The 22021-nt window shown below is 49.0% G+C and overlaps 2 protein-coding genes across 2 annotated transcripts in view; one reads left to right on the forward strand and one right to left on the reverse strand.

Annotated features, from left to right (window-relative positions):
• The window catches only part of LOC119388315 (retinol dehydrogenase 11), a 164636-nt gene that overhangs the window by 12753 nt on the left and 129862 nt on the right, over positions 1–22021 (forward strand). The window lies entirely within an intron of this gene.
• On the reverse strand, positions 20572–21703 carry LOC119386308 (uncharacterized). Its single transcript, XM_037653633.1, has 2 exons — positions 21429–21703; positions 20572–21358 (listed from the first exon to the last, which is right to left on the reverse strand). The coding sequence occupies exons 1-2, from the start codon at positions 21701–21703 to the stop codon at positions 20572–20574; spliced, it is 1062 nt and encodes a 353-aa protein (XP_037509561.1).

A 22021-nucleotide genomic window follows, 5' to 3' on the forward strand; every position in this document is an offset into this window, starting at 1 on the left:
CCACGCACAAGTGACCGGGCGGGGGATTCAAAATGGCGGCCACGCTGCCGCCAAGGCCGAGGAGGCGGCACCTGCCCTTTCAAAAGCTGACACCACTCTAAGCGGGGGCGCGCGCATCGAGGCACTCTACACGAAGGTCACCTCGCTCACTGCAGCGGCCGCTTTTGCGAAAGGAGCGCGCTGCTCACACAGAAATAATTTACAACTGTGACAGTTCACGCTCATCCTGTGTATGTTCGTTCCGCGCGTCCTTTCTGCTTGAGCAGCGCGTTGCAAGCTTCGAGCGGCTTGCCGTTCTTCGCGTAACATTACAATGTTGTGCTGTAGCATTCATTCCTTCGCGCTTGGGGCGAATGAATGCACAACAAACGCTCAACTACGTCTGTGAAGACACGTTTCACTTTCGTGTTATACCAATTCCTATGACGGAGGGATCAGCCATGTTTTTTTGCAGGTATCGGCTGACCGCTACTTGCCAAGTTCCTCTTTCCGTGACAATGGCGCGGAAAGCGCGCTGCATTTTGTGGCTCTTGGCACTAAAGGACACCTTGAGTACGGGGACGTCGTTGCTCTGGACTTCGCACTTTAGCTGATGAAGCTTCAACTCCTCCACAAGGGCCATGGCGTTCGTTTAGCCTTCGTCGGTTTCAACTCAGCAGGCCTAAAGTTCTTCTCTATCAAGGCTTTCTCATCAAACAACTTCTGAGGCTGTACCACGAAGCCTCCTTCTTGCCCAGCCGTCATAAGGGCGAGCCCGGAATCATTAGGGTAGCTCGCGACTCTTTGCAGTACAAAAGTTCTATCCTTTTTTTTCTTTTCTGCAGGCGTTGCGCACGGAATGAATGCTTTAAAATAAGCATTGCTCTCTCTCTTCTCCCTGCACTCGTCAGCGATGCTATGAGCTGAAGCCAGGAGCTCGTGTTTATTAAGCGACACTTAAAGGCTGAACTTCTGACCCCTCTATAGAAATTCATCAACATCCGGTGGAACCACCGCCCCTCCAAGAAGAAGAACAGGAACCACACCAACCTGCTCTTGGGGGCTTTGGCAGGTTCGGCCGACACCTGTTCCACAGGAACTCTGTACTTGCCCCGACCAGCTTCTTGTAATCTTTCAGTCGCTTGAATCCAGAGAGTCCCGCCCTCTTCCAACTGAGGCATACAAGTCGCAGCCGGTCCTGTAGCAGGCGCACGCGTCTCCAAAGCTCGCTTGTGAGAATCTTCGCCATCTATTTCCAGTGACCTTCTGAGAACCCACAAAGCCAAAGTGTCCGGAAACGCTCAGAGAGCACACATTCCTTCTTAGGCAATAGCCCAGGAATCTCGCCTCGAACGTCGTAGCACTGATGATGCTGGTACACAAAGCGCATTGCTCCTCGAAGGAAGGTTGACATAGAACAGAGCCCCATGTAGAAGAAATGAACTCAAGAAGTGTACGGACAGGGGGCTGGTCGCGACGGCTGGTCACTTAGCTTTTCAGAAAACCTACGATCGCATCAAAACTACAGCTACTTCTTGCTTGGTCTGTCCACTACTATTTCCAAATACGTCGGTTCCTGCGCGTCCTGCCAGCACCGAATACAATCCACATCTCTTCCCGCCGGCTCTTTACAACCTCTACCGTGCCCATCCACTCCCTCCGAATTCATGGGCATAGATTTACACGCACCTCTTCTGCTTACACCCACCGGTCACAGCTGGGTTGTTACCACCGTCGGCCACCTACTTCGCTACACTGAGACGCCAGCTTTTCCTTTTGACGCCGCCTCAGAAGTCGCCGAGTGTGTCCTGCACACCTTTGCGCCTCGACACCCCTGATGTTCTCCTTAGTTACCGTGGCAAGACATTTCTTTCCCATGGCCTTGCTGAAGTCCTAAAGGCCTCTAACAACATCCATAATAACACATCGGCATATCATCCGCAGACAAATAGTCTCACCGAGTGTTTTCATCGAGTTGTGTCATACATGATCATTATGTATTATAGTGATCTAAGAGAATTGGTTGGACAAGGAAGAAAAGGCAGAAGAAGACAGGAAGAAGGAAGAAGAAGTTCAAGGCGAACAAGAACAAGAATAAACAAAATGGCTGAAAGCAAACTGCTTTCGTTGGAACTTTGTATTTGGCGCCGCCTTTGATAGGATTCGGAAGATGTGGGTAACCTTCTACCTTACACAGCGGGACGGCCAGCCATTGACTGCAGACTACGAAATAGACGGCGAGAACTTCGTTGCGGCGCCAGAGATGAGAACACCTGGTCGAATCAAATCCATCGCCACCAGTGCCCAAGAGCCAAACAGCGACGTCATCCCCAGAGGTACTGTGAAGGTTAATATACCTTTCTCGGAGTTCGAAGCCTGGGAAAATCAAAACTCGATTAAGGAGCAACGGCCGAGTCATTCTGATGCAATCACAAATACGTCAAATTGGTCGACCGTGCTTATTGAGTCGACTCGGTTGCAAAAGTAGCAACTACAGCAGCAACAAGTACTCTTGACGGTACTCGTCACATGACACATCACAGGACTCATCACATGACAGTAAACCCGGACATCTTTGATGGCCGTTCCAGTGAACATTATTGGTTGAACACATTCGAGTGTGTACAGGATGATCGGTACACAGACTGCGACAAAAGACGAAATATGCGAGCATGCCTTTCCGGAAATGCCAAACAATGGTTTGACTTGCGTTTTCCTCGACATGAAGAAGATTCATGGGAGTCTTGGAAGGACAGTTTTGTCAGTGCCTTCAGAAAGAACGCAGTAGAATTGTGGGACAAAGCCATAACGTATAAACAAAACAGTGAGAACCTCGTCGACTATTTCTTCATAAAAAAACAACTGCTGTATGATGCTGATCCAAACCTTCCAGAATCATGCATCGTGCCACTTATATTACAGCGTATGAAGAAAGGAAGTCGAATGCAAATGAAACTCAAGGCACTCTAAGGCCTGAGGAACTGCTTCGTGGTTTGAAGTACATTACTACCGACCCCACAGATGCAATCCGGCTGAAACATGCACCACCTGAGTCGAACGAAGCAGTGTCACCTAGAAATGGTCCCTTGCCGTACGCGAATAATGGCGCGACATATGAGGCGTTTCATGAATTGCATGAGATTTATGAATTACTTAGAGAATCATAGCATAATTGCTTGCAGTGGCATGTACTGGAGCGAGAGACCGTTCTTATTGTAAGTGCAAGCATACTTTTTGCTGCGATGGTTGGTAATGGTTCCAACGTATCAGCGCTGCTAGACACAGGTGCTTCAGGTAGCCTGATTAATGAGACGATGGTACCTAAAGATGACATCTGTCCAAGAAAACCGATCAGGGTGTGCAGCTATGACGGAACTTGCAGGCAATTCACGAAATGGACCGATGCAGCACTTCACTTCAGATGCCGGGTAGTAATGTGAAAAGCCTGGTAATGTCGGGGGTCGATTTTGATTTCGTTTTGTCCCGACCCGACATGAAATTTCTGAAGATGAACATACTGTGGAATGATATCATAACAACTGACAATGGCGAAAGTTGCTATCCTATTGGAGGAACGCAGCCCCAAATTCTAAAGTGCGCTGAGGAAGTCAAGTCGAAGTACGCGGAACTCATTTCTGTTGGCACTTATCCCACAGTTACCACAGCAATCGAAGTTCCCTTCGAACTACGCGACAAAAACGTCGTAAGAAAGAAGCCATATGCCTTGAGCCACGAGAAGAAGACTTGGTTAGACAGGAGCTTCGAGGCATGCTAGATGCGGGGATCATTAGACCATCCACGTCTTCGTTTGCGTCACCGGTTACGATCGTGCCTAAAGACGATGGATCGTTCCGGTTATGCACAGATTACAGACTCATCAACCGCCAGAAAGACCTGTTCCATTTCCCAATGTGTCATTATCTCGGGAGCGCTTGCAATGCGGAATGGAATTGGGGGAGAGAGAGAGGCTGGAGAGCGTGGCGTCCCGGCAAACAAACTTTATGTCGCACACGACGGCAAACAAAAAATTGACACACTCAAAATTTACAACCAAAATTAACACGTAGGAAAAAGCGAAGCTATTGCGCAATCCCCAACAACAACTCGCAAAGCAGTCGAGCTATGCTTGGCTCCTCCCGACTCAAAACTCTGGTCACTATGGCGTCTCAGTCTCCCTACCCGGATCGAACGTTCTTACGTCGTGATGTTCGTCGCGTCGATTCGGCGCCAAAGTCAACACTCTGCCCCGTCATCGCAGCTCCTGCCGACGTCCTAGGGTCGTCGTCACCGATCTGCCTCCTTGCTGGTCCACTTCATTGCCGATACTTCGGTCTTTCGTCGACATTGTCGGTCTCGCCCGGTTATGCCTAACTCTTCGCCTCTCCTTGGTGCCACTGGGTCAAACTGCCGATGTGGCTCGCCGGTGATTGTCGGTGGGTCGCCGTCGTCTTGTCGAGCTGGGGTTGTGCCGTATGTGCCCTGAGAACTGCTGTGATGAGGCTGCCGCAAGCCCGGGGAGCCTCACTTGGACGACACTAAGGTCGACGGCCACCCTCCCGAGCCTCTCGTGTCGCTGCCTCCAAAACGAGGCCCTGCTGCTCTCGTCGCGGGTGCGACGCTGGCTTGCACCACCTTGCTCTTCACCGACTCCACCAAACAATCCCTGCTTCTTCTGGGTCTCTCACCTCAGCTCGGGTTGCGTGGCACGCGCCTTTCTCCGGTCAGTGGCGTGCGTGGACGTGGCGGGAGTGCACACCACCGAGTACTTTGCCGTTCTCCACACACCATCAACGCATTCCGCCGTCCAGCACGCGCCCCGTGCAACTTTACTCATGACACAGTGCCATGAATTGGCGAGATAATTAATGATACCGGCGGGTGCGAATGGTTAACCCGGATAGATTTGTGTAAAGGATGTTCGCAGGTGCTTCTGAGGGAAGACACAAAGAAGTTCGTTACACCGTTTGATGTGTACGAATATAACCGGCTCCCGTTCGGGTGAAAGAGTTCCGGTGCATTTTCTTCAGAAAATTATGAACTATGCACTGAAGGATTTTATTTGGAATTTCTGTTGTGTACGTTGACGATATTTTAGTTTATTCCAGGACCAGAAACAACCATGCCATTCACCATTCAGCAGGTCTGCAAGCGCTCAGTGATGCACAACTGAAGATTACTGCACAGAAGTGTGAGTTCTTTTGTCGGACAGTAGTATTTCTGGGCAGGCCCTTTGGTGGTAAGATCAAGAGTACCAAGGAAGAAAGCTTGCAGCGAATAAGGGCTCTTGCGAAGCCCCCATGGCGTTCACTCCCTTCGTGCCTTTTTTAAATGCGAAGCACTTCTTAGCGAAACACAGCCACTTTGAGCGTTTCTATCGATCTATCCATCTAGACGCCTACGTCTGGGTGCTCTCGTGATCGCCTCCTTAACTTATTATATACCAAAATTGGCATGAGAGGTTAAGAGGATTTGACGAATATGACTCCCAGGTCATGACAGCAATAACATGAAGATCTTGTCGGGTACGTCGTCGAACCCTTTCCTTCAGACACGTGAGGCACATACCCGCATACGACGGGCCGTGGTATACGGGTATGCACCACAGGTGACTGACAGTTTTATTTGCCCAGGAACGGCGAGAACAGACATCGGTAATTTAAAATGCGAGAGCGTTAACAAAAACCGACATCGGCAGCGTTGACTAGACGAATGCAAAGAATAAAAATCAGAATTCCAGCAGGAATCAAACCCAAGCATTCTGCGTGGCAGTCAGGCATTCTACCCCAGGACCACGCCAGGCCAAGAAACTGCTTTGGAAAAAGACCTTATGCAGGAGTAATGTCAGTGCAACGTCCATTGTGGTCGTAGCGCTGACTATCTAATTTTATAAAGAAACAATAAACACTATATATGTACTCATGATCATCATCATTTATTAATCCTTAAGGACACTAAACAAGGCATTACATAAGGGGGGGGGGGTGTTACAATGTTGAAATGAGGCATGGTTCAGAATATGCTTAGAAAAAAACCCAACAGCGTTACAGAAAGTACAAAGCACGCAGGAGAAAACATTTCATGGCCAGTATTCGCTGAAAAAGAGGCGAACAACACGATGATGGGAGGGAGCTAAAATTAAAATGAACAAAAACAAAACAGACGAAGAGAAGTCAAAACAAAGTGGACTTCATGATACAAGCCTTAGTGGGCACAAAACATACTCCTATGATACAGGCGTCATGTCGCGTTAACGTCAGTTGTGGTTCCAGTGTTGGCTCCACTTTTATAGCAGTTTAATAAACATTACATTTGTATTCCTATGATTCAGCAAGCAATATTCAAGCGTTGCTCAACCCGGAGGAATAGGCTGAAAAAAGATTGCGTATCATATCCACATCATCGCACCGTAGCGCGCATTTCATTTCGATAACACAAACGTCTGTTCTCTAACGTGAGGGCTGATACTACGTCTGACCATAACTTAGCGTTTAAACGTGGTGTAGTAGGCGTGCCTCGTAAGCCGACGATGTACACATAACACCTCCATTTACAAAAAATGTTGCAGTGGCTTAGCTCGGCTATGCCTGAATAACGTAGCGTTAGCAAAGGTTAAGCTGATTGTTCTTAGCTTTCCTGGTTGTCTAAGATTACCTTGATTATCACGCTTACTGCTGCTCCAATGACGCACACATGGTATACATATTATGTGACGCATGTATATTTCTTTTGCAAGGCAACTACTTCGGGATCCGATGAGTTAAGCTTACATAGTTACTTAACTGCAACTGAGCTAAGCTTCTCCGCTCTTCTGCGCCCTTGAGCAGCATTTGTGCTCTCCTTCTCCATGGCTAAACCACACTGGCGAACGCCAGTCGGAGGCGCTATCAAGCGGCTACAGCGCAGTGTGAGACGGCGACTGCACAGCGAAGGCGAATAGCTACGCGCGCGCCGGCGCCAGTCTGTTTACCTCGGCTACGACGTCACTCCTCTCGAAAGTGCAGAGCGGCGGCAGCGAGTCGCGCGCGGCAGCGGCGGAGTGCGCGGGAGGTGCCGGCTCCGATGCGCCAGCTGTGTGACATCACTGATCATCGCGCACGTGCAGAGCGGCTCTTGAGGAGCCACGCCAAACTGGCTCGGCTAGGTCAGTGTAGCTAATGCTACAAAACTCGTCGCTCCACCTCCTATAGCTTGGCTCAAAGCCAAAACGAGAACTACTGGCTGCCTGCTTCGCATGAAACCGATTCCCACAAAGCGTGGGATCTGCGCAATTTTTCGCCCTTGCAGGACACTTCAGAGCATTTACAAAAGACTATGCTAAGAAGACCAAGTTTATCACAACTTTAACTCAGAAAGGCGTTCCCTTCATGTGGAATAACGAATGCGAACGAGATTATTCGGAAGTGATTCCCATTATTTCGTCTCACCCTGTGCTAACGCTTCCGCATTTCAACTTACCCTTCGAGCGCTACGCAGATGCTTCACACTACGTAACTGGGGCTGTTCTTTACCGAGGAGGTACGTAACAAGGAGCCTGCGTCCCGACAACTGCAAGTAATTGGTTACTTTGCGTGCACTTATACCAAAGCCCAAGTGAACTACTGCACCACAGAATAAGCACCAGCAGTTGTCATGGCCTTGAGCTATTTCAGGACATACTTGGACGGCGGATGTTTTGAATTGTTAGCCGACAACCAGGCCTTGACGTCTCTGCTCCATCTCGCACAGCTAAAGGGGAGAATTGCATGATGGACAAGCGAGATCCAACCGTACACATTCGTGATAGCTCATCGGCCGGAACAAAATCAGCAAGATGCTGATGCCTTGTCCAGACTGCATATAGCCCAAGAAACTGAAGATGAACACGTAAACTTGATGTGGGAAGAAACAGGAAAATTGACATTTAAGAACGGAAAAGTACACTTGCCTGAGGCAGAAGTGCAAGCTATTCTGAGGCAATAGTCCAGAATCTGGAGGACATGATGAATTTTGGAGGACGTACAGGAAGCTCACTGCAAGATTCACTTGGACGAACATGAAAGCGGATGTCGCTAACTACATCAAGACACGCCATTAATGTCAGGTCTTCAAACCAAAGCTTAGGCCACGAGGGAATGAAATGGTAATGTCGGTGTGCTCTAAGGTAACTTTTGAAGCGCTACACCTCGACCTTGCCAAAATCAAGAAGAATGGCGAGGGCGTGCGAAAAACGCGAGCGTTTTTGGTTGCCGTGGGTGAGTGCACACGCTATGTTGCTGCTAAGACCGGCCGTCGCTCCACGAGCGGAATATGTTCAAGGATATCAAGGTTATAGTTGCCGACAATGGACCAGCTTTTCCAAGTGTTAAGCTTCAATGATGAGCAGAATCAAAAGGCATCAAATTACGTTTCTCAGCACCATACCACCCTAAAGCTAATTCTCTTGCAGATAGGGTTATAAGGAACCTGAAGATGTTTATGTCTTGGGAGGCGGCCGTATCCCATCACAATCGCTCCTATACTGCAGGACTTGTATGTAGCCCCAACTTTGCGGTTTCGGAAAATCAAGCTGGTTGCCCGCCGATCAACAGGTTGGTTTAGTTGACAAGATAGTTCTCAAGAAAAACCCTATGGCGGAAGAACAGAAACAGCGATATCGCCCAACAATGAAAAGGAACTTCGATAAGCGTCATCGATCAGGGCTACCCGATGTGCATCCTTGGAGCATGGTTCTTGTGCGTAAAGGTCTCGACTTGAAGCCTCCGTTCGTACGGGTCCCTACTTCGCCACGAAGATCGTGAAACAACAAGGCATACTAAAGATAGTAAGTATATTGCCAGGGACATCGCGGCCAGATCGAAGAGGCGTCTCTCTCAAAAAAATTCGGCAGATCCCACGTACCGTGGGAGTCGATGTTATGCGAAGCATGCGGTGGGTAGGTGACTGTGGCGTAACATATTACTGAGCGACACGTTATAAAATGATGCTAAAGATTTGTATAAATTTAATATGCACACATATATATGTTGAAGAGCCGCATATATATTATATAACCAGTTGTTTACGGTCGGGTAACGCTGCCAATGGCAACGTGGGTATTACCAACACCAGAAGCGGTAAGCTGATATGTAGTGCTTATACAAGTCCCGAGAACGCACGCACGTTTCATGAAGCCGTGTGCATGCGTGCAAGAAGTTCTTGACAGTTCTTGAACAAGGGCATCATCAACGTCATCAGTGAGCACCAGCAGCTGGTCATGACTTGTTATAGGATCCGGTCGTGATTGTGGTGACGAGGGGTCCATGTGTAGTGAAGTATGTGGTATAGTAGAGCTGTTGGAATTCGTGGATGCCTCGGTCATTTCGTCGACAAATTGTCTGTTGACGGAGCCGCTGACATGTCGCAACCCGAAGCCACCCTTCGCGTTGGTAAGGTATAGGCCGTCGAGGCTGGTAGGCCTAGATAGTGCTACGTAGACCAACATCAGTGGATGGTGTTTGTCGTATTCGTAGACTACCTGGGCGTATGTGGCCTACGTAGCCTAGTCTGCAAAGCGGCTGTCAATCAATCTGGCCTCATCCTCGGTCAGCATGAGGCCGTCGCCCAGCCTCGTAAGAAATGAAGAGGAGACTGCGTCGTTCTGGTGGACGAAGTGCACTTTACGGTGCTGTGATGTGGATATCATATATAACATTCGTTAATGTATTCGTCCGCGGTCGAGCAATGCTCCAATATAGCTTCCTGAATCATAGGAATACAAATGTAATGTTTATTAGACTGCTATAAAAGAGGAGCCAACACTGGAACTACACACGTTCACCTGAAATGACGCCTGTATCGCAAGAGCCCAGCGTACTTTCTAAAGTACAGTATCATAACTTTTGAATGAATAGATGTAACTCTATGAAAATTGCCAGATGTTGTCTACTGTAGTTAGATAAGTGCGCGAAATTTCAATTAAATTCAACAAATAGTTTTTGCTTGGGCCTTAATGGGTTAAGCAATTACAGATAAAATCCATATTTATAAAAAAAAACACCAGGCCTGCGCGAAAAGCGCAGCACAGTCACAGCGAAAGTTGGAAAAGCGGCATTTCTAGAGGCTGTTGTAAACGTTCTTGAGCCTTCCAATACAAGTAGACTAGCAAGGTACCCACTACGCCATAAATCATAATTTGTGTGAAGGTGGGAAGCTCCCACTACGCCCTTATTCGTCACTCTGCGGAGAAGCGAGGTACCAGCTACACATCTGTAAGGCATTTTGTGCACTTTGTTGACGCCACGTCCGACGACGATGAATAATTATGCCAGAGCCCTTTGTAACGGGTTGGAAGCATTTGAAAGTCCACTCGTTGCGGAATTCACGTTGTGTGACACCTGGTTGCAGAATTCGTGTTGTGTGACGCCTGGTTGTTATTTTACCCTTCCACCACGCTACACTACATATGTTAATGTGGTTCCTTCGCTACATGAAACCTGTAGAGGGTCTTTTTGCAAAGCAGCTTCAAGCACCGGCATGACACTGAGGTAGAATACTGGGCTCCCGCGCAGAGGGCCCAGGTTGGAACCCCGTTCCATCCTGGAAATATTTTTCTTATCTCGCGCGATAGTGGTTACGGACACCAGCAGCCGCGGACAACTACAGCGCCAAAAACGGGCCTTGTGATCTCATAACAGCTTTCGCTGTAAAACAATATGGTCGCAATGACAAGATGTTTGTGGCTATATCTAGCATTAACAAGAAGTTCCTGGCTTTATCTAGCACTTTAAGCGGGACCTGATTAAGAGTGTAGGTAGGCAACGTTCATTGTGCACGGCACAAAAGTGGACACGTGCTTTATCTCATCTCCTTTTTCGACAACCCGTGCCTCGCGTTGTTTCAGTTTCCTCTTACAATGCCACAAATCCTGCTCAACCTATTAGGGACCGAAAGACCACCTAAATAAGAAAACATTCTTCAAGTAGTACACGTTTAGGGGCTAGTAGGCTTTAAAAAGAAAAGATTGCGCAAAAAACACAGACAAGGTGTCATCGACTCAGTCTGTGGTGCGCTGTTGTTTTTGCGCAATCCTTCCTTTTTGAAAAATTCTACAAACCATGGGATACTTCCTGTGCAGGCGGCAGAATGTCTGTGCCCCACTTCACCCGCTTGATCGACTTCTGTGTCGGATAACGTCATCCGGAATACATCGACTTAGAAGGAAAAAAAGAAGATGGCGTCCGCCTACGAGTCGTCTTAGTGGAATCCACAAGGGACCCTGCGAGTTTTGAGAAATCCCAGAAGCGCGCTTAATTTGAAATCTGATCATCCAAATTTGGGGCCCCGACCGAGGCGCACCGTGCGTGCAGGAAAGTTTCGTCAGACCGAAATATCACGCGAGAAACTTTCAAAAAGGCAGCACAATCTGGGAAGAAGTCGTCTCGAGTACGCAATATCGCCTGTATTGGGGCCCCGGATTTTGATGATGGTTATATCAAAATACGTGGGTTTTCAAAAATTGGTATGCCTCAAACTGCCTCGTCCTGCTACTTTTTCACACAAACAGCGGCCCCGTTGGAGTCTGTCTTGTGTTCGTCAAAAGTAGCGCTTCAATATTAACACGAAATTGTTTTGTGCCGGGGTCCACCATGGCTCCTCTGAAGTATTTCCATCACGGATATGACGTTCTAAAATATAAAGACGAACGGTTGGCAAAGAACAAAAACCACCAGAAAAGGTTCCGTCACCGGGGGTCGATCTTACGACCCCTCGCTCCGCAGCGCGCGGCGTGAACCGACTTGGCCACAGACAACAGTTCGTCAGCATACTAAGGGCGATCTATTTATATACACCACTTACCGTTCGTGGTAGCCCGTTTTCGTTGCCACTAGCGGGGTAGCGCGAAGGGCTCGAAGGGTGTGCTTTAAAGGTCACCGCCCCGCGCGTTGCAATGCGCGCGTGCCTCTACAGGGTGTGGTCGCTCCTGCGCGCGCGCTTATCTCTTGATGGGGGGAGGTTTGTACGTCTTGTGCTCTCACCGCAAGTTTGCGTTGAAGTTACAGAGAGCATGAAGGTCACTTCGCTCACTTCAGCGGCCGCTTTTGCGAAAGGAGCAGGCTGCTCACACACAAATAAATTACAACTGTGACAGTTCGCGCTCATCCTGTGTATACTTGTGCGCTCGTTTCGTGCGTCCTCCTTGTTGTTTGAGCAGCGCGCTTTGACTGTCGAGCGGTAACAATTGTTCGTTCGCGTTCATGCTGTGTATGTTCTTTCCGCGCGTCCTTTCTGCTCGAGCAGCGCGTTGCGAGTTTCGAGCTGCTTGCCGCTCTTCGTGTGGCATTACAATGCATTGCTACAGCATTCATTCCTTCGCCCTTGTGCCCAAACAATGCACAACAAACGCTCAACTACGTCTGTGAAGACACGTTTCACTTTCGTGTTATACCGATTCCTATGGCATAGGGTTCATCCATGTTTCTTTTAGGAGCGAAGGTGCTTAGGCCCGCATCCCGCCGTCGCCATTTAAGCTCCCTTCTCTTAAGCGTTGCTTTCGGTGGCAGTGGCCGGTAATTTAGGAGGAAATGTTGAGCCCTTGAGCGTTTTGGTTCTAGCGCACCAGAAATTTGAGGTTAAAAGAAATAAGCTCTGTGCACAACTGGTTATAAGGGTCGTCTTCACTTTCATCACCTTTATCGTGGATTGTGAAAGGACAACCATCATCTTGCGCACTACGGCCGCTTTGTCGAAGGTAGTAGCGGACGCTCTCCCCACCCGGCGCCGGCGCAAGAAGACAACGAGCGCGCGCGGCGTTCCGTCGCCGCCGTGGAAGCTCTTCGCCGCATCACCGCTCGCACCTTTCTCCCTGCGCTGCGCGCGCCGCACTGAATCGCTCAGTCGTTCCCGCCACCGAGCGCAGCAGACGCTCTCCCCACCCTACCGCCTTCATGAAAGCCAGCAACGAGATCAGGCGCATAGTCTTTGCGTCCCATCTCTAAGGAGCTTCGCTCATTGGTTGTGTTCGTACATGGAACTGCTAGATTTAGGTAAGAGTGTATAACGAACTAGGCCCGCAAGGTGTTTTTTAAGCAGCCCTGAAGTTTATAATTAAGTGGTTAATTAACAATATTTTGTTAACTGATCATTTCAATAGAACTTTACGTGCGGCAGAGCATTTTCGCCTCGACGTAGAGTTCGCGTGCGAAGACTAACGGTCGCCGCCTGTTTCAGTATTTTTATTAACACGAAAGTATTTTATGCCGGGGTCAACCAAGACTTCAGTGACGTATTTCCGTCACGGTAATGACGTCGAAAAAATTTGCAAGATCAGAGGGAAAAGAAAAAAATTTCCGTCAACTGGCATCAAACCCACGACCGCTCGGTCCGCAACAACAGATGCCGGGCACGCTATCCAGTGCGCCACGGTCACAAACTCCAGAGGCTTTACAAACGCGCTTTTTATATCTACCACTCTCCCGGTCAGCGGTGTGTTGTTGCCCACTAAGAGCGGTAAAGTAAAGTAATTCGTCATTACTGTGGCCTCCGCGATTAGCACCTGAAAGGCGTTACACGTCCGTCCCATTCGGCGCGTTTTCAATAGAAGTTCAATTTTGTCAATGCCGTAACACACCGCGAGGTGGCGATCTTAGCCCAAGCGTCGTAAAAGCGTCGGCCTCGCTGATAGCACCAAGCTAATCCAAACCAAAGATAGCCCTTCGACGCGCGCCTGCCTCACCTGGCTGTAACACCGCGTTCCCCGCTCACGCGCTCGCCCTAAGAACAATCGCGGCCGGGCTACCGGGGCGGCACGACGCGCTTTGCGTTTCCCTCTAGTCCGGCCGTGGTGTTCAATCCCATTTTAACATGCCGCGGGTTGGTGACCAAGTTCTGCGACCAATATGCGACGCTCTTCTGGCTATCACACCTCGTTCTCTGATTACGCTTTCACCGTTAACTACTACAGCTACCACAAGGGTGTGTTCAATCATTTAACATGGACGTTAGTCGTCGGGATGGAGATGTACCACCAATCATCAAAGTAGGTGCATCCACGTTTAATGGTGCTATAGCTGCCAGACATCAATATACATTGTACAAACTCTCTTATATCAATGTACAGTCAACATTAAGTTACTTCTGTAAGGGCACGGTTTACTTTCGTGTTATTCCGATTCCTATGACAGAGGCATCAACCATCTTTTTTTTTAGATCTGTATCCTCTAACAAAGAAAAAACACATGGCTGATCCCTCTGTCCTAGGAATCGGTATAACACGAAAGTGAAACGTGCCTTCACAGACGTAGTTGAGCGTTTGTGGTGCACTCTTTTGCCCCAAGCTCGAAGGAATGAATGCTACAGCAACAAATTATAATGTCACGAGAAAAACGGCAAGCAGCTCGAAACTTGCAACGCGCTGTTCAAGCATAAAGGGCGCACGGAACGAACATACACAGGATGTGCGCGAACTAACTCTCACAGTTGTAAGTTATTTCTGTGTGTGCAGCGCGCTCCTTTCGCAAAAGCGGCCGCTGCAGTGAGCGAAGTGACCTTCGTGCTCTCAACGCAAGCTTCTGGTGAGGGCACAAGACGTACACTCCACCGCCATCACGAGATAAGCCGCGCAGGAGCGACCACGCCCTGTAGAGGTGCGCGCTCATCCACGTGTGGTGACGACCTTTAAAGGGCGCTCTTCGAGCCCTTCGTGCCATCTCGCTAGTGATAACGAAAACACGCTGACGTACGACCGATCTCTGAGTACCGCCACCGGCAAACGGTGTATATAAATAGCTTGCCGTTAGCACGGCAAAGAACGTGCCGTCTATGGCCGAATCGTTTCGCGCCCCGTGCTGCGGAGCGAGGGGTCGTAAGATCGCCCCCGGTGACGGAACCTTTTCTGGTGGTTTTTTTTTTCTTTGCCAACCGTTCGTCTTTATATTTTACAACGTCATATCAGTGATGTAAATACTTCATAGAAGCCATGGTGGACCCCGGCGCAGAACACTCGTGTTAAAACAGCCCGTAAGCGACAGCCTGTAGCGCGTGTTTAATTGTCCTCCTTCCGAGTCACGCTGCCGACATCGCAAAATTGTGCAACAAATTGTCAGTCAGCCAATCAGCGGAAACAATCGCATCTTGAAGCAACGCTGTGTGCGCCCCCAACGCATTCGTGCGCATCTTCTTCGCTTGACAACATGCATCTTGGCTTTCTGGATGTAAACGCTTCCAATGTTTGAGGGACGGGATCGCGTGCACAGCAACGCATCACAGATGTCATCCTGCCTTGCAAGCAGCTTCCCGTGAGAATGGCTGAATGCTAGATGCATTGTTTGAATAAAGCCGCATTACCGAGAAGGAAGTCACCGAGCTAGTTTTGTTGTCGTGACAGCCACAGTAGCCGATGCATATCATGTGCACGAAACGTTGGATGGCATTTTCTACGCCGAGCTTACGATGCAACTGCTTGGAAATATCCTGTTAGCAATGTACACAGAATCATTTATAGCTTATGATGTTATCACGCTGCAGCGAATTATCATTGCTCAGATTGCGTTTTCTTCGCGTGATGCTCATCATAATTAGATCCCGCACCGTGTGCACGCATCGTTGTCGTTGCATCACATTAGACATTAGGCGGGGCCAGTTGGCGTGACTATCACGAAAAGCACCACTGGCAATGACGATGCTTCCCTGCTCAGCCCGACTGAAAACAGCCACTCACTTGGCAAGAGTTCCCGCTCCTGAGGTTTTCCAATACGAGGTGTGACTCGGCGCATGTCAGTGCAGTATGCAAGCGTGGAGGAGCTCAACGTTGCTTTAAAACGGACGGGAAACGAGAGGTTTGGGCCGCAGAGAGGCGAGCTCTGAACGCTGCACGTTGCGAGCTATGTCTGCACATTGCGCCACCCGCACGAAACCACCTGTGGACGAAGCTAGTGACTCACCATATTCAGCGATATGTCCCAACACTATAAAATACAGCGACGGGAACATGCCCCATCCCACAGTAATCCGCTCAATCCGTTCAATGGCAGCAGCAGGCACCTACAGGGCCAAATTTTTTTTCAAGGTGCGGTTGAGCCACTTGCTGAGGGCCTTGACTTTTTGAGGAAAGCACCTATTTTGCAGTAATTATTCTTGGCGAAAATCGCAATATACAAGTGATGTGACTAGTTAAGTACTATCTTACTATTCGTTCTATATATATATATATATATATATATATATATATATATATATATATATACATTGCATTGATGAGTAACGCGGGAGACAACTTACAGCTCATTATTACTGAACTGGATACGGAAAGTAGAAGAGTAGGTCTGAAAATTAATATGCATAAAACTAAAGATAATGTGGAACCATCTTGGCAGAGAACAGCGCTTTGCGATCGGCGGCAAGATACTGGAAGTTGTAAAGGAGTATGTCTACTTAGGACAGGTAGTAACCGCGGAGCCGAACCACGAGAGTGAAATAACTAGAAGAATAAGAATGGCATGGGGCTCATTCGGCAAGCAATATCAAATCATGAATCGTAGTCTACCACTATCCCTCAAGAGGAAGGTATATAACAGCTGCATCTTACCGGTACTTACCTACGGAGCAGAAACCTGGAGACTTACAAAGAGGGTTCAACTTAAACTGAGGACGACGCAGCGAGCAATGGAAAGGAAAATGATAGGTGTAACCTTAAGAGACAGGAAGAGAGCAGAGTGGGTCAGGGAACAAACGGGGGTTAAGGACATCATAGTTGAAATCAAGAAGAAGAAATGGATATGGGCCGGGCACGTAGCACGTCGGCAGGATAACCGGTGGTCATTAAGGGTAACTGACTGGATTACAAGAGATAGCAAACGCGTGAGGGGGAGAGAGAAAGTAAGGTGGGTAGATGAGATTAAGAAGTTTGCAGGTATAACGTGGCAGCAGAAAGCACAGGACCGGGTTGATTGGCGGAACATGGGAGAGGCCTTTGCCCCGCAGTGGGCGTAGACAGGCTGATGATGATGAGGTATAACGTGGCAGCAGAAAGCACAGGACCGGGTTGATTGGCGGAACATGGGAGAGGCCTTTGCCCTGCAGTGGGCGTGGACAGGTTGATGATGATGATATATATACATATTTATCTATTTAGATTCATTTTGCAAATAGAAGTATAACAATTTTTTATGCATGATTACGAGAAGGGGGGAGCCGATCCCTCCTGTTGGTGTCACTACAGTGGATGTAATGCTCGGAAGCAAAGCACCAGTGTGTTGCAGAGCTCTCTTGCGAGTCCAATGGTGCAGCACCAAAGAAGCGGGAACCGAAATGAATATGTAGTGAGCCTTTTTAACGAATGCTACGCCGTGTACGAATGGTAATCAACAGTTAACCTGCAGCTACGTGGAAGAGCACCATTTAGTTGTAATACCTCATAACCATCATTTTACAGCGTAAGCTTTTATGAGCTTACAACAACAGGTGATTGCCGTGCGATTCGAACCTTCCGCCTGGCAAGCAAGTGCTAAGCCACCATGAAGCCACGCCAGCGCTTCAGTGTTTTGCAGCGAGGCTGTACAAGATTTAAGGTGGCAACAACTCCGACAAACGAAGCATGCAGACGGCAGACGCCTTGAATATAATGTCGGAGTTCTTTGTTACTGCTGCACCTCATTATTTCTGCAGTTTGACGCGCGTGTCTATCATGTATGCACGTCACCCTAAGAAGAGGCGGCGCGCGCGTCAGCGACTTCCGCCTCCCCTGACTTTTCGGCACGCTAGCCAGACACGTCGCGCCATCTCGTGGCGTCGTATGAAAGGCCAGTTTGGGGGCGTTTACAAACCAAGCATTGTGAAAAAATTTGCGCAGCTTACCCTAGTGAACAAGAAGAGAAATCTGGGCTAGTTGGTTATAGTTCATTTTCGATCAGCTTACAGCGCAAAAACGACGAGGACACAGACCAAGAGTGCGACGACACAAGCGCTGGTGGCTGAAGACACGACCCTAGTGGCTGAAGCTGACCGCGGCCTTCCTTTCTTCTATTTCTCTCTATTTCGTTTTCGCTCTGTTTTTTTCCTCTCTTGCTCTAGATATCTGTTTTCTCTCTCTGTCTTTGTTTCTCTCTCCTTTCTTTTCTATTTCTGTCTGCATCTGTGTTCTCTTTCTCTCTTTGTCTTTCTTCCCTTTCTCGCTCTCTTTCTCTCTCCCTGTACTTGCTCTCGCGCCCATCTGAGTTATTGCGTCCAACGCCGGACAAATGAGCGCAGCGGGAGAGCGCGTGCCGGGCGGACGTGTTTCGGGAGCAAAGCAGAGGATGAAGAAGACCGCGAAGAGAGCGCACGCCGGCATGATGACGATAGTTTTCGGCAACGCTCCTCGGGGGTTTCCGACCATACACAACTCTGCTGTTAACAAGCGCGCATTACACGGTGTTTTTCGCTGGACCTTAGGTTTTTCTTCTTCATTACATGACCTGGCTCACACTGGCAGCCACGTGAGCGCGTCGGCGCTATTAAGCGCGCTGCGACTGGTGTCTTTAATAAGACGTCGTAGTCTTCCTCCAATACGTCTCGTCAACCAATGCATTTGTCCATTGTGTCGTGATGCAATTTCTCGGAAAAAGATCCTGTACATTTGTAATTTATGGCAAAGAATCGCGTTAACAGATGCAATATTGCGTGACAGAACCCACGCAACACGCCGGCATTGGACCGATCTCGGCCCAAGGTTGGCACACATTGGCAGACTGCGCACGCGCTTATCTCGTGAGTGGGGTGTGTTTCGACTGACCACAGAGAGCGGGAGGCTGACACGGCACAAGACGCTCGTTTATTATCGCATGCTCTTTTTATGCCCGACCTTCGGGACACAGTTGGTAGACCACATGCCGATACATCATCCCTTCTCAGGGCAAAAAACAAAAAAAAAGCAACAAGACGTATAAACATCAAACAGCAAGAGAAAAAAATCGAATTAAAAAAAATTCGGCAGGATCCAACGTAGCGTGGAATCACTATTATGCGAAACATGCGCGGAATGGTGACTGTGGCGTAATTTATCATATTGAGCGAAACGTTATGGAATGACGCTAGAGAAATGTGGAACTTGTATACACACACTCATATGTTGAAGAGTCGCATATGAAATATATAACCAGTTGTTTACAGTTGCGAAACGATGCCAACAGCAACATGGGTGTTACCAACACCGGACTCGGTAAGCTGCTATGTAGTTCTTCTATTCTTCAATACTGGATAGCGCGAATCTGAACTGCACAAAGAAGAAGCACAAGATAGGCGTTACTCACAACGAACCTTCATTCAGGAAAGTTTCCCTGGATATACACACAGCTGAGTGGCACGCGCAGGCGCACTGCACGTACGTTACAGTCACAGTTGCAGTTGTTACAGTTGCGTTACAGGTGTTATACTTGTCCGAACGCACGCACGTTTCACGAACCCGTGTGCATGTGTAGAAGAGGTTCTTGAGAGTTCTTGAACAAGGTCATCATCACCGCGATCATTGAGCACCACCAGCTGGACCGGACTTGTTAAACGGATCCATTCTTGACCGCGGCTACGAGGGGTCTAAGTGTAAGGAAGTGCGAGGTATAGCACAGCTGGTGGAAAATCCTGGATGCCTCATACGAGGAAATGATCTATGCCTCCTGTCCTGGACGTGGCACCGAGGTTTCTTGATACCCTGTCCACATTCAAGCCGTCTTTCACGCAGTATAAAGACCAGACGTTGTTGGGTCTTGATAAAGCAATGTTGAAGTCACCGGTAATGATGAGAGGCCTGATTCTCTCGGCAGATTTATTGTCGGAAGCATTGACCCCGGTTTTTCCGTAATCAACGTGTTCCACGTTGCGGACCACGTGCACGAGTGCATGGTAGTTGAGCGTCTTCCAGGGGTGTTATGTCTTCAGCTTCCTCTCTTTCCTTGCGTCCGCCGCGGTGGTGTAGCGGTTACGGTGCCCGGCTACTGACCCGAAGGTCATGGGTTCGATCCTGGCCGCGACAGTCGCATTTCGATGGAGGCAAAATGCTAGATGCCCGCGTACAGTGCGATCTCGGTGCACGTTATAGAATGCCAGATGGTCAAAATTTCCAGAGACCTTGGCTACGGCGTCTCTCATAATCAAATCGTGGTTTTTGGACACAAAACCACAAAAATTATTATTATTATCACTTTCCCTGCATGTCAATGTGTATGTTCGCGGTTACTGTGTGTTGGTTGAGACTTTGTATCACGTGTGACACATACCCGCATTAAATGAGCTCTGGTATGCGGGTATGTGCCACACGTGACTGAGAGAAAGGGTTTAATGACGTACGCGACAGGTATTTCGCGTTATTCATGTCATGACCAGTGAATCGTGTTCGCCATAAACTGATCGCCTGCTGTGCCAATTTTGGTATATTACAAGTTATGGAGACGACCAGGAGAGCGCCCACACGTAGGCGGCTAGATAGATAGATAGATAGATAGATAGATAGATAGATAGATAGATAGATAGATAGATAGATAGATAGATAGATAGATAGATAGATAGATAGATAGATAGATAGATAGATAGATAGATAGATAGATAGAAACGCCCAAAGTGCCTGAGAGGTTCGCTAAGAAATGCTTCGCATTTAAAACACACCAACAGCTAGACAATTTGTTGAAAATCCTTTGCGTATGAAAGCCTCACTGGCGGGCGCTTGTTGCGAGTCGATTTTCTAACAGGCGGTCCTGTATCATTGCACGTCTCATCTGTTCCTTGGTTGTTGGTCTGGTTTCCAAGTTGCTCGGGTGCTATGACCTGCATCAGAGTCGGATAGTGAACAGCGGTTGATGGTGTGGCATTTTCGGCAGCTGGCGTCATCTCTGGACTGTCACCCATGCTTTCTCTGGTTGAGCATGGCTGGACGACACTGCTTGGTGGAGGATTTTCTTCTGCTGGCTGTGGTTTTCCTGCATCCCACGCAAGGCAGTTGCCTTCATATTCCTCTTCCGTGCCACGCAGCATGAACCTTTCATTTGTTTTGCGGATGTGCTGCCTGTTTCGTCTTCGGGTGCGCCCCTCCTCGGTCCGGAGCACGTAAGACCGGGGATCGAAGCGGTCCTGAATATTGGCTTTGACTGTCCACCCGGAGTCATCCAAAATTCGCACGGTGCCTCCCCTGTCCAAGACAGGGAGCGAGGTGCCAGCTCTGGGTTTCTGCATGTGCTTCTTCACCTCTGCTGCAGGTTGAACAGCGAAATCTGGTAGGCGTCCGCGGGGCCGCCTCCCCATCAGTACCTCAGCCGGGCTCTGGCCGCCCTCCAGGGGCGACAGACGATAGTTCAGAAGAGCCACCCAGAACGCCTCCCTGGCGTGCTTCGTTTTCTTCAGGGGGCGTTTGACCACCTGCACCCCTTTTGCGGCCAGACCATTCGCTCTCGGAAACCTGGGGCTGGAAATCACATGGAAGAAGTCACACACTTGCGCAAAATTACGAAAAGCACTGGAGGTGAATTGCGGACCCCCTGTCGGTGTGTATCTCCAGCGGGATGCCGTGCTTTGCTAGCATGATGCTTTCACTCGACGTCTGCACCAAGCGTTCCACCTCCGGATAATTCGAATATGCATCGTACGCTACCAAGTACGAAGCCCCCGAGTGTTCGCACAGATCTATTCCGACCCTTTCCCACGGAAAGCTTGGGGCAGGGCTGCTGATTACCGACTCAGACGGTTGGCGATAAGCAAACTGGCAGCACGTGCTGCACTCTGCACGTAACTCTTCACTCTGCTTCTGCATGTCCGCCCAATACGTTAGAATCCGTTGTCTTGCTTTCGTTTTGCTGAGGCCGAGATACCCCTCATGCAGGCGTTCCAGCATCTCCCAGCGCAGTTGCCTTGGAACAACCACTTTGCAACCCTTCGATAATATTCCATCCATATATAACAGCTCCGATGACACTGCCGCGAATGGACCAATAATTTCCCCCTGTTCTAGGCCTGTTTTGACTTGTCTCAGCTCTTTGTCTTGTTGCGTCTCCGCCTGCAGCTTCCTTTTCGTCTTCTCACTCACGAGGCTTGCTAGGACTTGGGCAGCGTGTACGCTGACGTCCTCATC

This window comes from Rhipicephalus sanguineus, chromosome 3, assembly GCF_013339695.2.
Source record: "Rhipicephalus sanguineus isolate Rsan-2018 chromosome 3, BIME_Rsan_1.4, whole genome shotgun sequence".
Taxonomy (NCBI): Eukaryota; Metazoa; Arthropoda; class Arachnida; order Ixodida; family Ixodidae; genus Rhipicephalus; species Rhipicephalus sanguineus.